The 20447-nt window shown below is 42.2% G+C and overlaps 1 protein-coding gene across 1 annotated transcript in view; it reads left to right on the plus strand.

Moving 5' to 3' along the window:
- The window catches only part of Nrg (Neuroglian), a 206214-nt gene that overhangs the window by 59892 nt on the left and 125875 nt on the right, over nt 1-20447 (plus strand). The window contains exons 6-7 of the mRNA XM_071695113.1: nt 3960-4159; nt 20155-20430. Of these exons, the coding sequence (XP_071551214.1) occupies nt 3960-4159; nt 20155-20430 (476 nt within the window). The remainder of the gene's footprint in view (nt 1-3959; nt 4160-20154; nt 20431-20447) is intronic.

Consider the following 20447-nt stretch of genomic DNA (forward strand, 5'->3'; position numbering starts at 1 on the left):
ACCAATGCACACAATTCACACTGCCTGCCCCTATTCATTCCCATCGCCACTTCGCCACACATGGAATACCATCCCCCTCCCCCCTCATGTGTGCGAGGTAGCACTAGGAAAAGATGACAAAGGCCCCATTCGTTCACATTCAGTCTCTAGCTGTCATGCAATAATGCCTGAAACCACAGTTCCCTTTCCACATCCAGGCCCCACACAACTTTCCATGGTTTACCCCAGACGCTTCACATGCCCTGATTCAATCCACTGACAGCACGTCAACCCCGGTATACCACATCGATCCAATTCACTCTATTCCTTGCCCTCCTTTCACCCTCCTGCATGTTCAGGCCCCGATCACTCAAAATCTTTTTCACTCCATCTTTCCACCTCCAATTTGGTCTCCCACTTCTCCTCGTTCCCTCCACCTCCGACACATATATCCTCTTGGTCAATCTTTCCTCGCTCATTCTCTCCATGTGCCCAAACCATTTCAAAACACCCTCTTCTGCTCTCTCAACCACGCTCTTTTTATTTCCACACATCTCTCTTACCCTTACATTACTTACTCGATCAAACCACCTCACACCACACATTGTCCTCAAACATCTCATTTCCAGCACATCCATCCTCCTGCGCACAACTCTATCCAAAGCCCACGCCTCGCAACCATACAACATTGTTGGAACCACTATTCCTTCAAACATAGCCATTTTTGTTTTCCGAGATAATGTTCTCGACTTCCACACATTTTTCAAGGCTCCCAGGATTTTCGCCCCCTCCCTCACCCTATGATCCACTTCCGCTTCTTTGGTTCCATCCGCTGCCAGATCCACTCCCAGATATCTAAAACACTTTACTTCTTCCAGTTTTTCTCCATTCAAACTTACCTCCCAATTGACTTGACCCTCAACCCTACTGTACCTAATAACCTTGCTCTTATTCACATTTACTCTTAACTTTCTTCTTTCACACACTTTACCAAACTCCGTCACCAGCTTCTGCAGTTTCTCACATGAATCAGCCACCAGCGCTGTATCATCAGCGAACAACAACTGACTCACTTCCAAAGCTCTCTCATCCACAACAGACTTCATACTTGCCCCTCTTTCCAAAACTCTTGCATTCACCTCCCTACCAACCCCATCCATAAACAAATTAAACTACCATGGAGACATCACACACCCCTGCCGCAAACCTACGTTCACTGAGAACCAATCACTTTCCTCTCTTCCTACATGTACACATGCCTTTCATCCTCGATAAAAACTTTTCACTGCTTCTAACAACTTGCCTCCCACACCATATATTCTTAATACCTTCCACAGAGCATTTCTATCAACTCTATCATATGCCTTCTTCAGATCCATAAATGCTACATACAAATCCATTTGCTTTTCTAAGTATTTCTCACATACATTCTTCAAAGCAAACACCTGATCCACACATCCTCTACCACTTCTGAAACCACACTGCTCTTCCCCAATCTGTAATAAATTATGTTACAAAAAGGAGTATAGAATCATTTTTAGGATTGAAACAGTGCATTTAGGAAGAAAAGATTTTAGATCAGGTTTTTGTATTATGTTATCTGTTGAAGAAAGCTTTGAAAGAAAAGAGAAAGTGTTTGCAATATTTATGTGTTCTGAAGTGACACTTTATAAAGTGAGTCATAAAGGGCTTGGTGGAAAACTTAAACTGGTTTGCTGAGAAAGTTGCTCATTGCTGATATCGAACTTTTACAAAGTAGATAGTGTATGTGGAGGAGTAAATGATAATATTAGTGTGTGGTTTTAACTAAATCTAAGATTGAATCAAGATTTTGCAGTGTTTTCATGGTTGTCTAATCTTTTTATTGTTGGAAACTATGAGAAGAGAGTAAGACAGGGTTATTTGTGGTTACATTTGAATTATTCTTGAATAGAATGGAAGGTATCACATCTGCTGTATATGATAAATCTCATGAGTCTGCCTAATCACAGGTAAGATAGTGAAAATAGATGTTAAGACCAATGCTTCAGATTTTTGATTGACTGCTTCATTGTAACATCAGTTTGAAAAAGAGAGCTGGGACTTAGAAAAGAAAAAGGGTTCAGATACTCAAGAGTGGTAGTTGAAAGTCAGTGTATGTTCATCTAAACAATTTAGATTGAATTGTTCTGTTATATATATTCTTGATCTCTTAACACTTAAGGTTATTTTTTGATATACTTTGTCGCTGTCTCCTGTGTCAGCGAGGTAGCACAAGGAAACAGATGAAAGAATGACCCAACCCTTCACATACACACGTATATACATAAACGTCCACACACGCACATATACATACCTATACATTTCAACATATACATACACAGACATATACATATATACACGCGTACATATTCATATATGCTGCCTTCATCCATTCCTGCCGCCACCCTGCCACACATGAAATGGCACCTTCCTTCCCCTGCGTGTGCGCGAGATAGTGCTAGGAAAAGACAACAAAGGCCACATTTGTTCATACTCAGTCTCTATCTGTCATGTGTAATGCACAGAAATCAGAGCTCCCTTTCCACATCTAGGCCCCACAAAACTTTCCATGGTTTACCCCAGACGCTTCACATGCCTTGGTTTAATCCATTAACAGCACGTTGACCCTGGTATACCACATCATTCCAATTCACTCTATTCCGTGCACGCCTTTCACCTTCCTATATTTTCAGGCCCCAATTGTCAAAATCTTTTTCACTCCATCCTTCCACCTCCAATTTGGTCTCCCACTTCTCCTCATTCCCTCCACCTCTGACACATATATCATCTTTGTTAATCTTTCCTTACTCATTCTCTTCATATTACCAAACCATTTCAATACACCCTCTTCTGCTCTCTCAACCACACTCTTTTTATTACCACACATCTCTCTTACCCTTTCACTACTAACTCATTCAAAGCACCTCATGCTACATATTGTCCTCAAACATTTCATTTCCTACACATCCACCCTCCTCCGCACAACCCTCTCAATAGCCCATGCCTCAACCATATGACATTGTTGGAACTACTATTCCTTCAAACATACACATTTTTTCTCTCCGAGATAACATTCTCTTCTTCCACACATTCTTCAACGCTCCCAGAACCCTTGCCCCCTCCCCCACTCTGTGACTCACTTCTGCTTCCATGGTTCCATCCGCTGCTAAATCCACTCCCAGATATCTAAAACACTTCACTTCCTCCAGTTTTTCTCCATTCAAACTTACCTCCCAATTAACTTGTCCCTAAACCCTTCTGAACCTAATAACCTTGCTCTTATTCACATTTACTCTCAGCTTTCTTCTTTCACACACTTTACCTAACTCAGTCACCAGCTTCTGCAGTTTCTCACCAGAATTAGCCACCAGCGCTCTATCATCAGCAAACAACAACTGACTCACTTCCCAAGCCCTCTCATCCACAACAGACCACATACTTGTCCCTCTTTCCAAAACTCTTGCATTCATCTCCCTAACAACCCCGTCCATAAACAAATTAAACAACCATGGAGACATCGCGCACCCCTGCTGCAAACCAACAATCACTGGGAACCAATCACTTTCCTCTCTTCCTACTCGTACACATGCCTTACATCGTCATTAAAAACTTTTCACTGCTTCCAGCAACTTACTTCCCGTACCATATACTCTAAATACCTTCCACAGAGTATCTTTATCAACTCTATCATATGCCTTCTCCATAAATGCTACATACAAATCCTTTTGTTTTTCTAAGTGTTTCTCATATACATTCTTCAAAGCAAACATCTGATCCACACATTCTCTACCACTTCTGAAACCACACTACTCTTCCCCAATCTGATGTATGTGGTAGATTACCTGAAAGGATTTGAAAGTATCTATGCTATGTGTGTCTCATTTTATTTGATTTAGCTTTAAATGTGAGGTATTTTTGTGAACTTTTTAATTACAAGCAAAACTTTCTTTGTTTGACAGACCTCTTCCTGAGATGCAGTGGAAAAAAAGCAATAATTCTCAAAGAGCACCGCTTCCATTTGATCGAGTTGACTATGAAAACTATGGCAAGACACTTGTAATACGCTATGTTGACTTTGAAGATGAAGGCAATTATGAGTGTGAGGCTAGCAATGGTGTTGGAACTGCCAAATCATATTCAATGAATGTTAAAGTTCAAGGTAATGATTTTTAAATGTCATATATATATTTACATCTTTTTGTACATAGTTTGTTTCATACACCATATGTATAAAATAGTTCTTTTTGGTATATTTTAATTACCCAACACTACTCATAGTGTATTTGGGACATTATGTTGTCACGTATGGGTCTGCGTGTTTATCTTTTTGTGTGTGCCAGTCTCAGGACTCCTTGTTAGCATAACTCAGTAATATTTGATGATTGAAATTTCATACTTACACCTGAGCAACCCCTTGAGGAGTGACAAGCTTAAAAGAATTTAAGGCACATATGCATAGATTTGCATAGTGATTAGGAAAAAGTTTCCTTGCAAGCTCTTTGACTCAGGAGTATAGAATTTGCCTGTGTTAGGTACAGACATATATTATAGTACAAGGATTTTTGCAAATTAATCTTATTACCACAGTTTGAATGTTTACTTTATTTATTTTATTTTATTATACTTTGTCGCTGCCTCCTGCATTAGCAAAGAAGCGCAAGGAATCCATACCTACACTTCTCAACGTTTACATATATATACACACACAGACATATACATATATACACATGTACATAATTCATATTGTCTTCCTTTATTCATTCCTATCGCCACCCTGCCACACATGAAATAACAACCCTTTCCCCCTTCATGTGCGCGAGGTAGCGCTAGGAAAAGACAACAAAGGCCTCACTCGTTCACACTCAGTCTCTATCTGTCACGTAATAATGCACCGAAACCACAGCTCCCTTTCCACATCTAGGCCCCACAGAACTTTCCATGGGTTACGCCAGATGAATGCTTCACATGCCCTGGTTCAATCCATTGACAGCACGTCGACCCCGGTATACCACATTGTTGCAGTTCACTCTATGCCTTCCACGCTTTTCACCCTCCTGCATGTTCAGGCCCCTATCACTCAAAATATTTTTCACTCCATCTTTCCACCTCCAATTTGGTCTCCCACTTCTCTTCGGTTCCTCCACTTCTGACACATATATCCTCTTAGTCAATCTTTCCTCACTCATTCTCTCCATGTGACCAAACCATTTCAAAACACCCTCTTCTGCTCTATCAACCCCACTCTTTTTATTACCACTTATCTCTCTTACCCTATTATTACTTACTCGGTCAAACCACCTCACACCACATATTGTCCTCAAACATATACATATTTATTATTTATTTATTTTGCTTTGTCGCTGTCTCCTGCGTTAGTGAGGTAGCGCAAGGAAACTGACAAAAGAATGGCCCAACCCACCCACATACACATGCATATACATACACGTCCACACAGGCAAATATACATATCTATACATCTCAACGTATACATATATATACACACACAGACATATGCATATATACACATGTACATAATTCATACTGTCTCCCTTTATTCATTCCCATCGCCACCTCGCCACACATGGAATAACAACCCCCTCCCCCCTCATGTGTGCGAGGTAGCGCTAGGAAAAGACAACAAAGGCCACATTCGTTCACACTCGGTCTCTAGCTGTCATGTAATAATGCACCGAAACCACAGCTCCCTTTTCCACATCCAGGCCCCACAGAACTTTCCATGGTTTACCCCAGACGCTTCATATGCCCTTGGTTCAATCCATTGACAGCACGTCGACCCCGGTATACCACATCGTCCCAATTCACTCTATGCCTTGCACGCCTTTCATCCTCCTGCATGTTCAGGCCCCGATCACTCAAAATATTTTTCACTCCATCTTTCCACTTCCAATTTGGTCTCCCACTTTTCCTCGTTTCCTCCACCTCTGACACATATATTCTCTTGGTCAATCTTTCCTCACTCATTCTCTCCATGTGACCAAATTATTTCGAAACACCCTATTTTGCTCTCTTAAACAAAGTCTTTTTATTACCACACATCTCTCTTACCCTATTATTACTTAATCAAACCACCTCACACCACATGTTGTCCTCAAACATTTCATTTCCAGCACATCCAACCTACTCCGCACAACTCTATCTATAGCCCATGCCTCGCAACCATATAACATTGTTGGAACCACTCTTCCTTCAAACATACCCATTTTTGCTTTCTGAGATAATGTTCTCGACTTCCACACGTTCTTCAACGCTCCCAGAACTTTTGCCCCCTCCCCCACCCTATGATTCACTTCGGCTTCCATGGTTCCATCCGCTGCCAAATCCACTCCCAGATATCTAAAGCACTTCACTTCCTCCAGTTTTTCTCCATTCAAACTTACCTCCCAATTGACTTGTCCCTCAACTCTACTGTACCTAATAACCTTGCTCTTATTCACATTTACTCTCATCTTTCTTCTTTCACACACTTTACCAAACTCATTCACCAGCTTCTGCAGTTTCTCACCCGAATCAGCCACCAGTGCTGTATCATCAGCGAACAACAACTGACTCACTTCCCAAGCTCTTTCATCCACAACAGACTGCATACTTGCCCTCTTTCCAAAACTCTTGCATTCACCTCCCTAACAATGCCATCCATAAACAAATTAAATAACCATGGAGACATCACACACCCCTGCCACAAACCTACATTCACTGAGAACCAATCACTTTCCTCTCTTCCTACCCGTACACATGCTTTACATCCTCAATAAAAAACTTTTCACTGCTTCTAACAACTTGCCTCCCGCACCATATGTTCTTAATATCTTCCACAGAACATCTCTATTAACTCTATCATATGCCTTCTCCAGATCCGTAAATGCTACATACAAATCCATTTGCTTTTCTAAGGATTTCTCACATACATTCTTCAAAGCAAACACCTGATCCACACATCCTCTGCCACTTCTGAAACCACACTGCTCTTCCCCAATCTGATGCTCTGTACATGCCTTCACCCTCTCAATCAATACCCTCCCATATAATTTCCCAGGAATACTCAACAGACTTATACCTCTGTAATTTGAGCAGTCACTTTTATCCCCTTTGCCTTTGTACAATGGCACTATGCAAGCATTCCGCCAATCCTCAGGCACCTCACCATGAGTCATACATGCATTAAATAACCTTACCAACCAGTCAACAATACAATCACCCCCTTTTTTAATGAATTCCACTGCAATACCATCCAAACCCGCTGCCTTGCCGGCTTTCATCTTCCGTAAAGCCTTTAGTACCTCTTCTCTGTTTACCAAATCATTTTCCCTAACCCTCTCACTTTGCACACCATCTTGACCAAAACACCCTATATCTGCCACTCTATCATCAAACACATTCAACAAACCTTCAAAATACTCCCTCCATCTCCTCACATCACCACTACTTGTTATCACCTCCCCATTAGCCCCTTTCTCTGAAGTTCCCATTTGTTCCCTTGTTTTACGCACTTTATTTACCTCCTTCCAAAACATCTTTTTATTCTCCCTAAAATTTAATGATACTCTCTCACCCCAACTCTCATTTGCCATCTTTTTCACCTCTTGCACCTTTCTCTTGACTTCCTGCCTCTTTCATTTATACATCTCGTGGTCATTTGCATTATTTCCATTCAAAAATCATCCAAATGCCTCTCTCTTCTCTTTCACTAATAATCTTACTTCTTCATCCCACCACTCACTACCCTTTCTAATCTGCCCACCTCCCACGCTTCTCATACCACAGGCATCTTTTGCACAAGCCATCACTGCTTCCCAAAATACATATCATTCCTCCCCCACTCCCCTTATCTCCCTTGTTCTCACCTTTTCCATTCTGTACTCAGTCTCTACTGGTACTTCCTCACACAAGTCTCCTTCCCAAGCTCACTTACTCTCACCACTCTTTTCACTCCAACATTCTGTCTTTTCTGAAAACCTCTACAAATCTTCACCTTTGCCTCCTCAAGATAATGATCAGACATCCCTCCAGTTGCACCTCTCAGCACATTAACATCCAAAAGTCTCTCTTTCGTGCGCCTATCAATTAACATGTAATCCAGTAGTGCTCTCTGGCCATCTCTCCTACTTACATACGTATACTTATGTATATCTCGCTTTTTAAACCAGGTATTCCCAATCACCAGTCCTTTTTCAGCACATAAATCTACAAGCTCTTCACCATTTCCATTTACAACACTGAACACCCCATGTACACCAATTATTCCCTCAACTGCCACATTACTCACCTTTGCGTTCAAATCACCCATCACTATAATCTGGTCTTGTGCATCAAAACTACTAACACACTCACTCAGCTGCTCCCAAAACAATTGCCTCTCATGATCTATCTTCTCATGCCCAGGTGCATATGCACCAATAATCACTCATCTCTCTCCATCCACTTTCAGCTTCACCCATATCAATCTAGAGTTTACTTTCTTACACTCTATCACATACTCCCACCACTCCTGTTTCAGGAATAGTGCTACTCCTTCCCTTGCTCTTGTCGTCTCACTAACCCCTGACTTTACTCTCAAGACATTCCCAAACCACTCTTCCCCTTTACCCTTGAGCTTCGTTTCACTCAGAGCCAAAACATCCAGGTTCCTTTCCTCGAATATACTACCTATCTCTCCTTTTTTCTCATCTTGGTTACATCCACACACATTTAGACACAATTCATACTTGCTGCCTTTATTCATTCCTGTCGTCACCCCACCACACATGAAATGACAACTCCCTCCTACTGCATGCGTGTGAGGTAGCGCTAGGAAAAGACAACAAAGGCCACATTTGTTCACAGTCTCAAGCTGTCATGTATAATGCACAGAAATGACAGCTCCCTTTCCACATCCAGGCCCCACAGAACTTTCCATGGTTTCCTCCAAACACTTCACATTCCCTGGTTCAATCCATTGAAAGCACATCGACCCAGTTATACCACATCGTTCCAATTCACTCTGTTCCTTGCACGTCTTTCACCCTCCTGCATGTTCAGGCCCCTATCGCTCAAAAAATTTTTCACTCCATCCTTCCACCTTCAATGTGGTCTCCCACTTCTCCTCGTTCCCTCCACCTCTGACATGCATATCCTCTTTGTCAATCTTTCCTCACTCATTCTCTCCATGTGACCAAACCATTTCAATACACCCTCTTCTGCTCTCTCAACCACACTCTTTTTATTACCTCACATCTCTCTTACCCTTTCATTACTTACTCGATCAAACCACCTCACGCCACATATTGTCCTCAAACATCTCATTTCCAACACATCCACCCTCCTCCACACAACCCTATCTATAGCCCATGCCTCGCAACCATATAACAATGTTAGAACCACTATTCCTTCAAACATACCCATTTTCACTTTTTGAGATAATGTTCTCTCCTTCCACACATTTTTCAATGCTTCCAGAACTTTCGCCCCCTCCCCCACCCTGTGTCTCACTTCTGCTTCCATGGTTCCATCCGGTGCCAAATTCTCTCCCAGATATCTAAAGTACTTCACTTCCTCCAGTTTTTCTCCATTCAAACTTATTACCTTCCAATAAACTTGTCCCTGAACCCTACTGTACCTATTAACCTTGCTCTTATTCACATTTACTCTCATCTTTCTTCTTTCACACACTTTACCAAACTCAGTCACCAGCTTCTGCAGTTTCTCACCCGAATCAGTCACCAGCACTGTATCATCAGCAAACAACAACTGACTCACTTCCCAAGCCCTCTCATCCACAACAGACTGCATACTTGCCCCTCTCTCCAAAACTCTTACATTCTCCTTCCTTTCAACCTTCATCCTTAAACAAATTAAACAACCATGGAGACATCATACACCCCTGCAGCAAACCAACATTCACTGAGAACCAATCACTTTCCTCTCTTCCTACTTGTCCACATGCCTTACATCCTAGATAAAAACTTTTCACTGCTTCTAGCAACTTGCCTCCCACACCATATACTCTTAATACCTTCCACAGAGCATCTCTATGATATGCCTTCTCCAGATTTATAAATGTTACATACAAATCCATTTGTTTTTCTAAGTATTTCTCACATACATTCTTCAAAGCAAACACCTGATCTACACATCCTCAACCACTTCTGAAACCACACTGCTCTTCCCCAATCTGATGCTCTGTACATGCCTTCACCCTCTCACTGAATACCCTCCCATATAATTTCCCAGGAATACTCAACAAAGTTATACTTCTGTAATCTGAACACTCACCTTTATCCCCTTTGCCTTTGTATGATGGCACTATGCATGCATTCCACCAATCCTCAGGCGCTTCACCATGAGCCATACATACATTGATTTCCTCACCAACCAGTCAACAACACAATCACCCCCTTTTTTTTTTTTAATAAATTCCAATGCAATACCATCCAAACCCGTCACCTTGCCGGCTTTCATCTTCCTCAAAGCTTTTACTACCTCTTCTCTGTTTACCAAATCATTCTCCCTAACCCTCTCACCTTGCACACCACCTTGACCAAAACACTCTATATCTGCTACTCTATCATCTAACACATTTAACAAATCTTCAAAATACTCACTCCATCTCCTCACATGACCACTACTTGTTATTACCTCCCCATTAGCCACCTTCACCGATGTTCCCATTTGTTCTCTTGTCGTACGCACTTTATTTACCTCCTTCCAAAACATCTTTTTATTCTCCCTAAAATTTAATGATTCTCACCCCAACTCTCATTTGCCCTCTTTTTCACCTCTTGCACCTTTCTCTTGACCTATTGCCTCTTTTCTTTTATACACCTCCCAGTCATTTGCACTATTTCCTTGCAAAAATTGTCCAATTGCCTCTCTCTTCTCTTTCACTAATAATCTTACTTCTTCATCCCACCACTCACTACCCTTTCTAATCTGCCCACCTCCCACGCTTCTCATACCACAGGTATCTTTTGTGCAAGCCATCACTGCTTCCCTAAATACATCCCATTCCTCCCCCACTCCCTTTATCTCCTTTGCTCTCACCTTTTTCCATTCTGCACTCGGTCTTTCCTGGTATTTCCTCACACAAGTCTCCTTCGGTAGCTCACTTACTCTCACCACTCTCTTCACCCCAACATTCTGTCTTCTTTTCTGAAAACCTCTACATATCTTCACCTTCGCCTCCCCAAGATAATGATCAGACATCCCTCCCGTTGCACCTCTCAGCACATTAACATCCAAAAGTGTCTCTTTCACTTGCCTATCAATTAACACGTAATCCTATAATGCTCTCTGGCCATCTCTCCTACTTACATATGTATACATATATATATCTTTTTAAACCATGTATTTATCCCTGGGGATAGGGGAGAAAGAATACTTCTCGCGTAATCCCTGCGTGTCGTAGAAGGCGACTAAAAGGGAAGGGAGCGGGGGGCTGGAAATCCTCCCCTCTCGTTTTTTAATTTTCCAAAAGAAGGAACAGAGAAGGGGGCCAGGTGAGGATATTCCCTCAAAGGCTCAGTCCTCTGTTCTTAACGCTACCTCGCTGACGCGGGAAATGGCGAATAGTATGAAAAAAAAAAAACCATGTATTCCTAATCACCAGTCCTTTTTCAGCACACAAATCTACAAGCTCTTCACCATTTCCATTTACAACAATGAACACCCCTTGTACACGAATTATTCCCTCAACTGCCACATTACTCACCTTTGCATTCAAATCACCTATCACTGTAACTCGGTCTCGTGCATCAAAACTGTTAACACACTCACGCTGCCGCTCCCAAAACACTTGCCTCTCATGATCTTTCTTATGCTCAGTTGCATAGGCACCAATAATCACCCATCTCTCTCCATCCACTTTCAGTTTTACCCATATCAATTAAGTTGAAATGTGTCATTATATTTAATTTTTGTCGAGATGTCAGGTAATACAAATGCCTCTTGTTCAGATGTGGTAGTGTTTATGGTCTTGAGTATCATTTCCCCTTTTGAAATAACCTCTAGTTTGGCATCCTTACCATGTTAGCCATTAAAGTCAGTATCGGGACCTTAGTTTTGGGAAACTGATTGCTCACATGTATTGCATTCCCATTTGTATTAAACCCACCATGTGTAAACAAGAGTAGAATTGATTATCATAAATAGTTGATAGATTCCTTAATATATGCCCATTGTTTTTACACTTTTTTGATGTAATCCTAGAATTTCAGAGCACAATGGCTAAAACAAGAAAATTGTTGGGTACTGCTCCCCATGGTAAAGCAAAACTTGAGAAATTTTTTGAAAGATTGATATTGAGGGAGTGGGTTAGATTAATGGTTGTGGTGGTTTATTTTAGTGGTAGGAGTATTCTGTATAATGATTACTGTATCTACTATAAGGATTGCTGTTTGTAATAGTGAGAGGAAATATCAGACACATGTTGAAGATGTCCATAGCCTGCCTCATGGTGCTTGGAAAGCTACCTGCTTGGGCAGGGAGATATGGTGTGGAAGGATCATAACACAAGTCAAGGCTATGGAGACTTTCAGCATAGCACTGGGACCAAAGACAATAGTCTGCCATAGTAAGCACTGAGCATATAGATATTTTGGGACAAAAGAAGTGTTGCAGAGGTATCAGTTGGTGGGTAAGTTTCAGAGTAAGTTACTTTCTGGGACGATTTCGTGTAGGCAGCACACTTCATCATCAGACTACTAAGAACAGAGGGTTATAAAAACTTTGCTCTACACCTGATTGCTGTATGTGAGTCAGTACCATACTTCATAGATGGATTCTGGAACATCTGTGCTAAGTATGCAGCAATGTATGTGGCACAGATGAAATACCTTGCAGTTAAGCAACCAGATACTTTCAAGCTCTTGACCAAGGTTTTGTCATCTGAGCATCCCAGTATCCTTTCAGTAGTGTCTCACCAAACCAGGCATTGGAACACACAGCAAATAGGGGAGCTAAGAGCCGGGAGGTGTCTTAGGCTTTACCCTATGGAAAGAAACTCTGCTGTGTTGACCTCTGACACATCACAGGTTCGTATTCAGAAACAGTGACACTGGTGTATTTGATTCCATCAGTAGCAGATTGTCATGAGGATGCCTTAGATGTGAGGATTGGCTGTGCTCTCATAAACCAGTACCAGAGTGCACTTGTCCTTGTGACTTTATGTGAATACTGATAAATATTGTGACTGGGCAGATTGCTGCTAAAGGTGCAGAGGATTTGCTTATAGCAGTGCAAGGGACCAGTAGACTGAAGATGACTAGTTTTGCAGAGCAATGTCATGTAGAGAGCAGCAAAAGACTTAGCTTCCGGGATGCTCATCAAAGGGTGCAAACACAGACATACACAGTTTTGCAAAAATCAGTACCATCAGACAAGAAGCTGGTATGCTGATCTGAGGTTCAACTTCATCATTTGCTCCAAGTGTCTAGAACACATAACATTGATCTTAGGATAGTGTGAGAGCATGAGCCAGCTGTGGTTCCTCCTGCATTATTTACCCTCAGCATCATGAACATGTGATGTTTATCCTAGAATATCATGAACTATCTGCGATACCTCTTGCATGCACTGTTTGGTGATGTTCGGTCCATGCTGAAAACAAAATAATCAGATTTGTCAAAGACTTTAGAGATAGTATGTGAGAAAGGTTCCTAGTCTGTAAGCATCCAAGAACATAGCATACATAACTGATGGAATGAATGGCAGTGATCCAGTCGTTGACTGAGTCTCGCTTCATAACTTTTGAGGATCTGTTAGAGTATATCCAGAAGATCCTAACATTCTTGCTGAGACCTGATGTCATTGCAGGTGTGTTTGATAGATATGACAAAGTGAATAGAGCAGATGGTGTGTCAACAACAAAGTGCAGGTGACTATACTGTAGTTCACCAAGTGATTTGTGTACATGAAGTGCTATGATATTGATTGTTCCTAAAAGGCTTTACTAAGAATTCCACAGTGGCACACTTGTGATTAACTTTGTTGTCCCCATGGCACCAGCACAACTCTTATGATGAAATAGTCAGTATTTTGTGCAGGAAGTTTCTTTAGTGCTAAGACTGTTGAGCTTGTGAAGAAAACTTGGATAATCATGCATATGCATCTCTTTTCATCTCAAGTTGAATCAGGGACTAGGCCAATTTTGCATACTCTTGATATCACACACACACACACACACACACACACACACACACACACACACACACACACACGCACACACACACACACATTGTCATTTATGGTAATGATACAGATGTGCTGATGACACAGATGTACTTTTGTAGCATAGAACGTCTTGCTGCTGAGGTCTTCATGCATGCTAGGCTGACAAGAAAAAGCATTACATAAGAATGCTGCTTCCCTGTGGATACACTTGCCTGTTATTTTTACATTTCCAACTACCTGTGGCTCCATCAGTGCACTTCTTAGTTGACAAATGCACTGCTTTCATAAAATTATCACTGCATGTCAATCATGTCCATAACCTTTCCCAGATTGGTGTGTCAAGGCCACCTGATGCTGCCCTGCACGTTACTCATCACTATATTGTGCTTCTTTTTGAAGAGAAGGGAAAGCAAAGTAGGAATCTGGATGATTTGGGCTACACATTGTCTTCAGACAAAAAGGCAGCCATGCTCCCTCCAGATGAAGATGTGGGATGGTTGGATCACAAGTGGCCCACTTTCTTCTTGTCCCTCACCTCTCCTGTTGTCCAACATGAGCAGTTGAGGGGTAGGCCTCTTATAGGGTAAAATTAAACATTATACCCCAAGCAGAGCCAGAACTCCATTGTTAATTCAGACTGACATATTTAATGTAAAATCTTACATCTAGAACTGCAGGTCTTTCTCAGATGTATAATAGACCTTATTCTTTTCTCACTCAAATATCAGGACTCACAGATTCAATGGCTAATATTTGTAAGACAGATCCTCTACTGTTTTGATAGCCTCAAAGGTCCCTTTAAGTCTTAATCCATACCATATGCTCCCAAGTTCCTCGAATCTCTTCCCTTTCAGCTGAAAGAAACTGAGTTTTCCACTAAGAATCTAGAGCCTTTATCTTGGTTGTCAAGTATATCAAGAGAATGTCTGCAACGTCATTGCAAAGAGATCTTAGATTCCAGTGCTTCATTTCCCCTTTACCCTTGAGTTTCGTTTCACTCAGAGCCAAAACTTCCAGGTTCCTTTCCTCAAACATACTACCTATCTCTCCTTTTTTCTCCTCTTGGTTACATCCACACACATTTAGACACCCCAATCTGAGCCTTCGAGGAGGATGAGCACTCCCCGCGTGACTCCTTCTTCTGTTTCCCCTTTTAGAAAGTTAAAATACAAGGAGGGGAGGGTTTCTAGCCCCTCGCTTCCGTCCCCTTCAGTCACCTTCTACGACATATACATTATTTTATTATTTTATTTTGCTTTGTCGCTGTCTCCCGTGTTTGCGAAGTAGTGCAAGGAAACAGACGAAATAAATGGCCCAACCCACCCCCATACACATGTATATACATACATGTCCACACACACAAATATACATACCTATACATCTCAGTGTACACATATATATACACACACAGACACATACATATATACACATGCACACAATTCACACTGTCTACCTTTATTCATCCCCATCACCACCTCGCCACACATGGAATAACATCCCCCTCCCCCCTCATGTGTGCGAGGTAGTGCTAGGAAAGGACAACAAAGGCCCCATTCGTTCACACTCAGTCTCTAGCTGTCATCCAATAATGCCCAAAACCACAGCTCCCTTTCCACATCCAGGCACCACAGAACTTTCCATGGTTTACCCCAGACGCTCACATGCCCTGATTCAATCCATTGACAGCACGTCAACCCCGGTATACCACATCGATCCAATTCACTCTATTCCTTGCCCGAATTTCACCCTCCTGCATGTTCAGGCCCTGATCACTCAAAGTCTTTTTCACTCCATCTTTCCACCTCCAATTTGGTCTCCCACTTCTCCTCGTTCCCTCCACCTCCAACACATATATCCTCTTGGTCAATCTTTCCTCACTCATTCTCTCCATGTGCCCAAACCATTTCAAAACACCCTCTTCTGCTCTCTCAACCACGCTCTTCTTATCTCCACACATCTCTCTTACCCTTACATTACTTACTCGATCCAACCACCTCACACCACATATTGTCCTCAAACATCTCATTTCCAGCTCATCCACCCTCCTGCGCACAACTCTATCCATAGCCCACACCTCGCAACCATACAACATTGTTGGAACCACTATTCCTTCAAACATAGCCATTTTTGCTTTCGGAGATAATGTTCTTGACTTCCACACATTCTTCAAGGCTCCCAGAATTTTTGCCCCCTCCCCCACCCTATGATTCACTTCCGCTTCCATGGTTCCATTCATACTTGCTGCCTTCATCCATTCCGTCGCCACCCTGCCACACATGAAATGGCACCCCCTCCCCCTGTGTTCGTGCAAGGTAGCACTAGGAAAAGACAACAAAGGCCACATTCGTTCACACTCAGTCTCTAGCTGCCATGTGTAATGCACCAAAATCACAGTTCCCTTTCCACATCCAGGCCTCACTAAACTTTCCATGGTTTACCCCAGACACTTCACATGCCCTGATTCAATCCATTAACAGCATGTTGACCCCAGTATACCACATCGTTTCAATTCACTCTATTCCTTGCACACCTTTCACCCTCCTGCATGTTCAGGCCCCGATTGCTCAAAATTTGTTCACTCTATCCTTCCATCTCCAATTTGGCCTCCTACTTCTCCTCGTTCCCTCCATCTCTGACACATATATCCTCTTTGTCAGTCTTTCCTCACTTATTTTCTCCTTTTGACCAAACCATTTCAATACACCCTCTTCTGCTCTCTCAACCACACTCTTTTTATTACCGTACATCTCTCTTACCCTTTCATTACTTACTCGATCAAACCACCTCACACCACATATTGTCCACAAACATCTCATTTCCAACACATCCACCCTTCTCTGCACAACCTATTTATAGCCCATGCCATGCAACCATGTAACATTGTTGGAACCACTATTCCTTCAAACATACCCATTTTTGCTCTCCGAGATAACATTCTTGCCTTCCACACATTCTTCAACGCTCACAGAACCTTTGCCCCCTCCCCCACCCTGTGACTCACTTCCACTTCCATGGTTCCATCTGCTGCTAAATGCACTCCCAATTAACATCCTAATTACCTTGTCCCTCATCCCTGCTGAACCTAATAATCAGGCAAGGTGGCGGGTTTGGATGGTATTGCGGTAGAATTTATTAAAAAAGGGGGTGACAGTGTTGATTGGTTGGTAAGGATATTCACTGTATGTCTTGATCATGATGAAGTGCCTGAGGATTGGCAGAATGCATGCATAGTGCCATTGTACAAAAGCAAAGGGGATAAAAGGTGAGTATTCAAATTACAGAGGCATAAGTTTGTTGAGTCCTGGAAAGAGGGGCAAGTATGAAGTCTGTTGGGGATGAGAGAGCTTGAGAAGTGAGTCAGTTGTTGTTCGCTGATGATACAGCGCTGGTGGCTGATTCATGTGAGAAACTGCAGAAGCTGGTGACTGAGTTTGGTAAAGTGTGTGGAAGAAGAAAGTTGAGAGTAAATGTGAATAAGAGCAAGGTTATTAGGTACAGTAGGGGTGAGGGTCAAGTCAATTGGGAGGTGAGTTTGAATGGAGAAAAACTGGAGGAAGTGAAGTGTTTTAGATATCTGGGAGTGGATCTGTCAGCGGATGGAACCATGGAAGCGGAAGTGGATCATAGGGTGGGGGAGGGGGCGAAAAATTTGGGAGCCTTGAAAAATGTGTGGAAGTCGAGAACATTATCTCGGAAAGCAAAAATGGGTATGTTTGAGGGAATAGTGGTTCCAACAATGTTGTATGGTTGCGAGGCGTGGGCTATGGATAGAGGTGTGCGCAGGAGGATGGATGTGCTGGAAATGAGATGTTTGAGGACAATGTGTGGTGTGAGGTGGTTTGATCGAGTAAGTAACGTAAGGGTAAGAGAGATGTGTGGAAATAAAAAGAGCGTGGTTGAGAGAGCAGAAGAGGGTGTTTTGAAATGGTTTGGGCACATGGAGAGAATGAGTGAGGAGAGATTGACCAAGAGGATATATGTGTCGGAGGTGGAGGGAACGAGGAGAAGAGGGAGACCAAATTGGAGGTGGAAGGATGGAGTGAAAAAGATTTTGTGTGATCGGGGCCTGAACATGCAGGAGGGTGAAAGGAGGGCAAGAAATAGAGTGAATTGGAGTCATGTGGTATACAGGGGTTGACGTGCTGTCAGTGGATTGAAGCAAGGCATGTGAAGCGTCTGGGGTAAACCATGGAAAGCTGTGTAGGTATGTATATTTGCGTGTGTGGACGTGTGTATGTACATGTGTATGGGGGGGGGGGTTGGGCCATTTCTTTCGTCTGCTTCCTTGCGCTACCTCGCAAACGCGGGAGACAGCGACAAAGTATAAAAAAAAAAAAAAAAAAAAAAAATAAAAAAAAAAAAAAGTTTGTTGAGTATTCCTGGGAAATTATATGGGAGGGTATTGATTGAGAGGGTGAAGGCATGTACAGAGCATCAGATTTTGGAAGAGCAGTGTGGTTTCCGAGGTGATAGTGGATGTGTGGATCAGGTGTTTGCTTTGAAGAATGTGTGTGAGAAATACTTACAAAAACAGATGGATTTGTATGTAGCATTTATGGATCTGGAAAAGGCATATGATAAGGTTGATAGAGATGCTTTGTGGAAGGTTTCAAGAGTATATGATGTTGGAAGTAAGTTGTTAGAAGCAGTGAAAAGTTTTTACCGAGGATGTAAGGCATGTGGATGGGTAGGAAGAGAGAAGAATGACTGGTTCCCAGTGAATGTTGGTTTGCAGCCGGGGTGTGTGATGTCCCCATGGTTGTTTTATATGTTTATGGATGGGGTTGTTAGAGAGATAGATGCAAGAGTTTTGGAGAAAGGGGCAAGTATGCATTCTGTTGGGGATGAGAGGGCATGGGAAGTGAGTTAGTTGATGGTCACCAATGATATGGCACTGGTGGCTGAATTAAGTGAGAAACTGCAGAAGTTGGTGACTTGAGTTTGGAAAAGTGTGTGAAAGGAGAAAGTTGAGAGTAAATGTGAATAGGAGAGAAGTGCAGTAATTAAAAGAGTATGGTTAAGGGAGTAGAAGAGGGTGTGCTGAAATGATTTGGACATATGGAGAGAATGAATGAGGAAAGGTTGACAAAGAGGATATATGTATCAGAAGTGGAGAAAACAAGGAGAATGTGGGGAGACCAAAGTGGAGATGGAAGGAAAGGGTAAAAAGATTTTGAGTGATTGGGGCCTAACCATGCAGGGGAGTGAAAGATATGCATGGGATAGAGTGAATTGGAACAATATGGTATACTGGGGTTGATATGCTGTCACTGGATTGAACCAGGGCGTGTGAAGTGTCTGGGGTAAACCATAGAAAGGTCTGTGAGGCCCAGTTGTGGATAAGGAGCTCTGGTTTTAGTGCACTACAGATGACAGCTAGAGAATGGATGCAAGCTGATGTGGCCTTCTTCGTCTATTTCTTGTGCAACCTCACTAGCACAGGAAACCGTGATCAAGTATGATATAATTTTTTTTCATACATGTTCGCCATTTCCTGAGTTAGCGAGGCAGCGTTAAGAACAGAGGACTGAGCCTTAGAGAAAATTCTCACTTGGTCCCCCTCTCTGTTCCCTCTTTTGGAAAGATAAAAACTGGAGGGGAGGATTTCCAGCCCCCCGCTCCCTCCTCTTTTAATCGCCTTCAATGACATGCAGGGAATACATGGGAAGTATTTTTTCTCCCCTATCCCCAGGGATGATATATGTGTAAATATATGTTATACGTGTTTGCTATTGAAAATCTTATTTGCTGTAGTTTTTCTTCTTTCTTTTTTATAAGTTCATGATAATTTTGTTGATACAGAAGTGAAAGGATTGTAGTTTCCCTGAGGATGTCAAGTATTATGAGTCTGAACACAACTGAAAGGGCAACTCCCAAAAGTTACATATTAAAAAGAACTGGAAGTATTTGGATTTTTTTGACTGTGTATGGCAGGATTTACGGATACAGGAATTGTCCATCATTTTTATGGTTTCATTTCATCCTTTCCAGCCATTCCCTACTTTGAGAGGGAACCAGAAGTGGAGAACAAAGCTGAAGGAGAAACAGCAGTATTTCACTGTGAAGCTGGGGGCAAGCCTCCTCCTAAACAGTACTGGATTTACAATGGTATGCCTATTACTGAAGCAACCCATAATCCTCGCCGTATTGTAGAAGCCAATAAAATCACCATCTACAACTTGACCAAAGCTGATACTGGAAATTATGGTTGTAATGCAACAAATGAACATGGATATGTTTACAAGGATGTCTATGTAAATGTGCTGGGTAAGTTTATAGAATTT

The sequence above is a fragment of the Panulirus ornatus genome, chromosome 57 (genome assembly GCF_036320965.1).
Source record: "Panulirus ornatus isolate Po-2019 chromosome 57, ASM3632096v1, whole genome shotgun sequence".
NCBI classification, from domain to species: domain Eukaryota; kingdom Metazoa; phylum Arthropoda; class Malacostraca; order Decapoda; family Palinuridae; genus Panulirus; species Panulirus ornatus.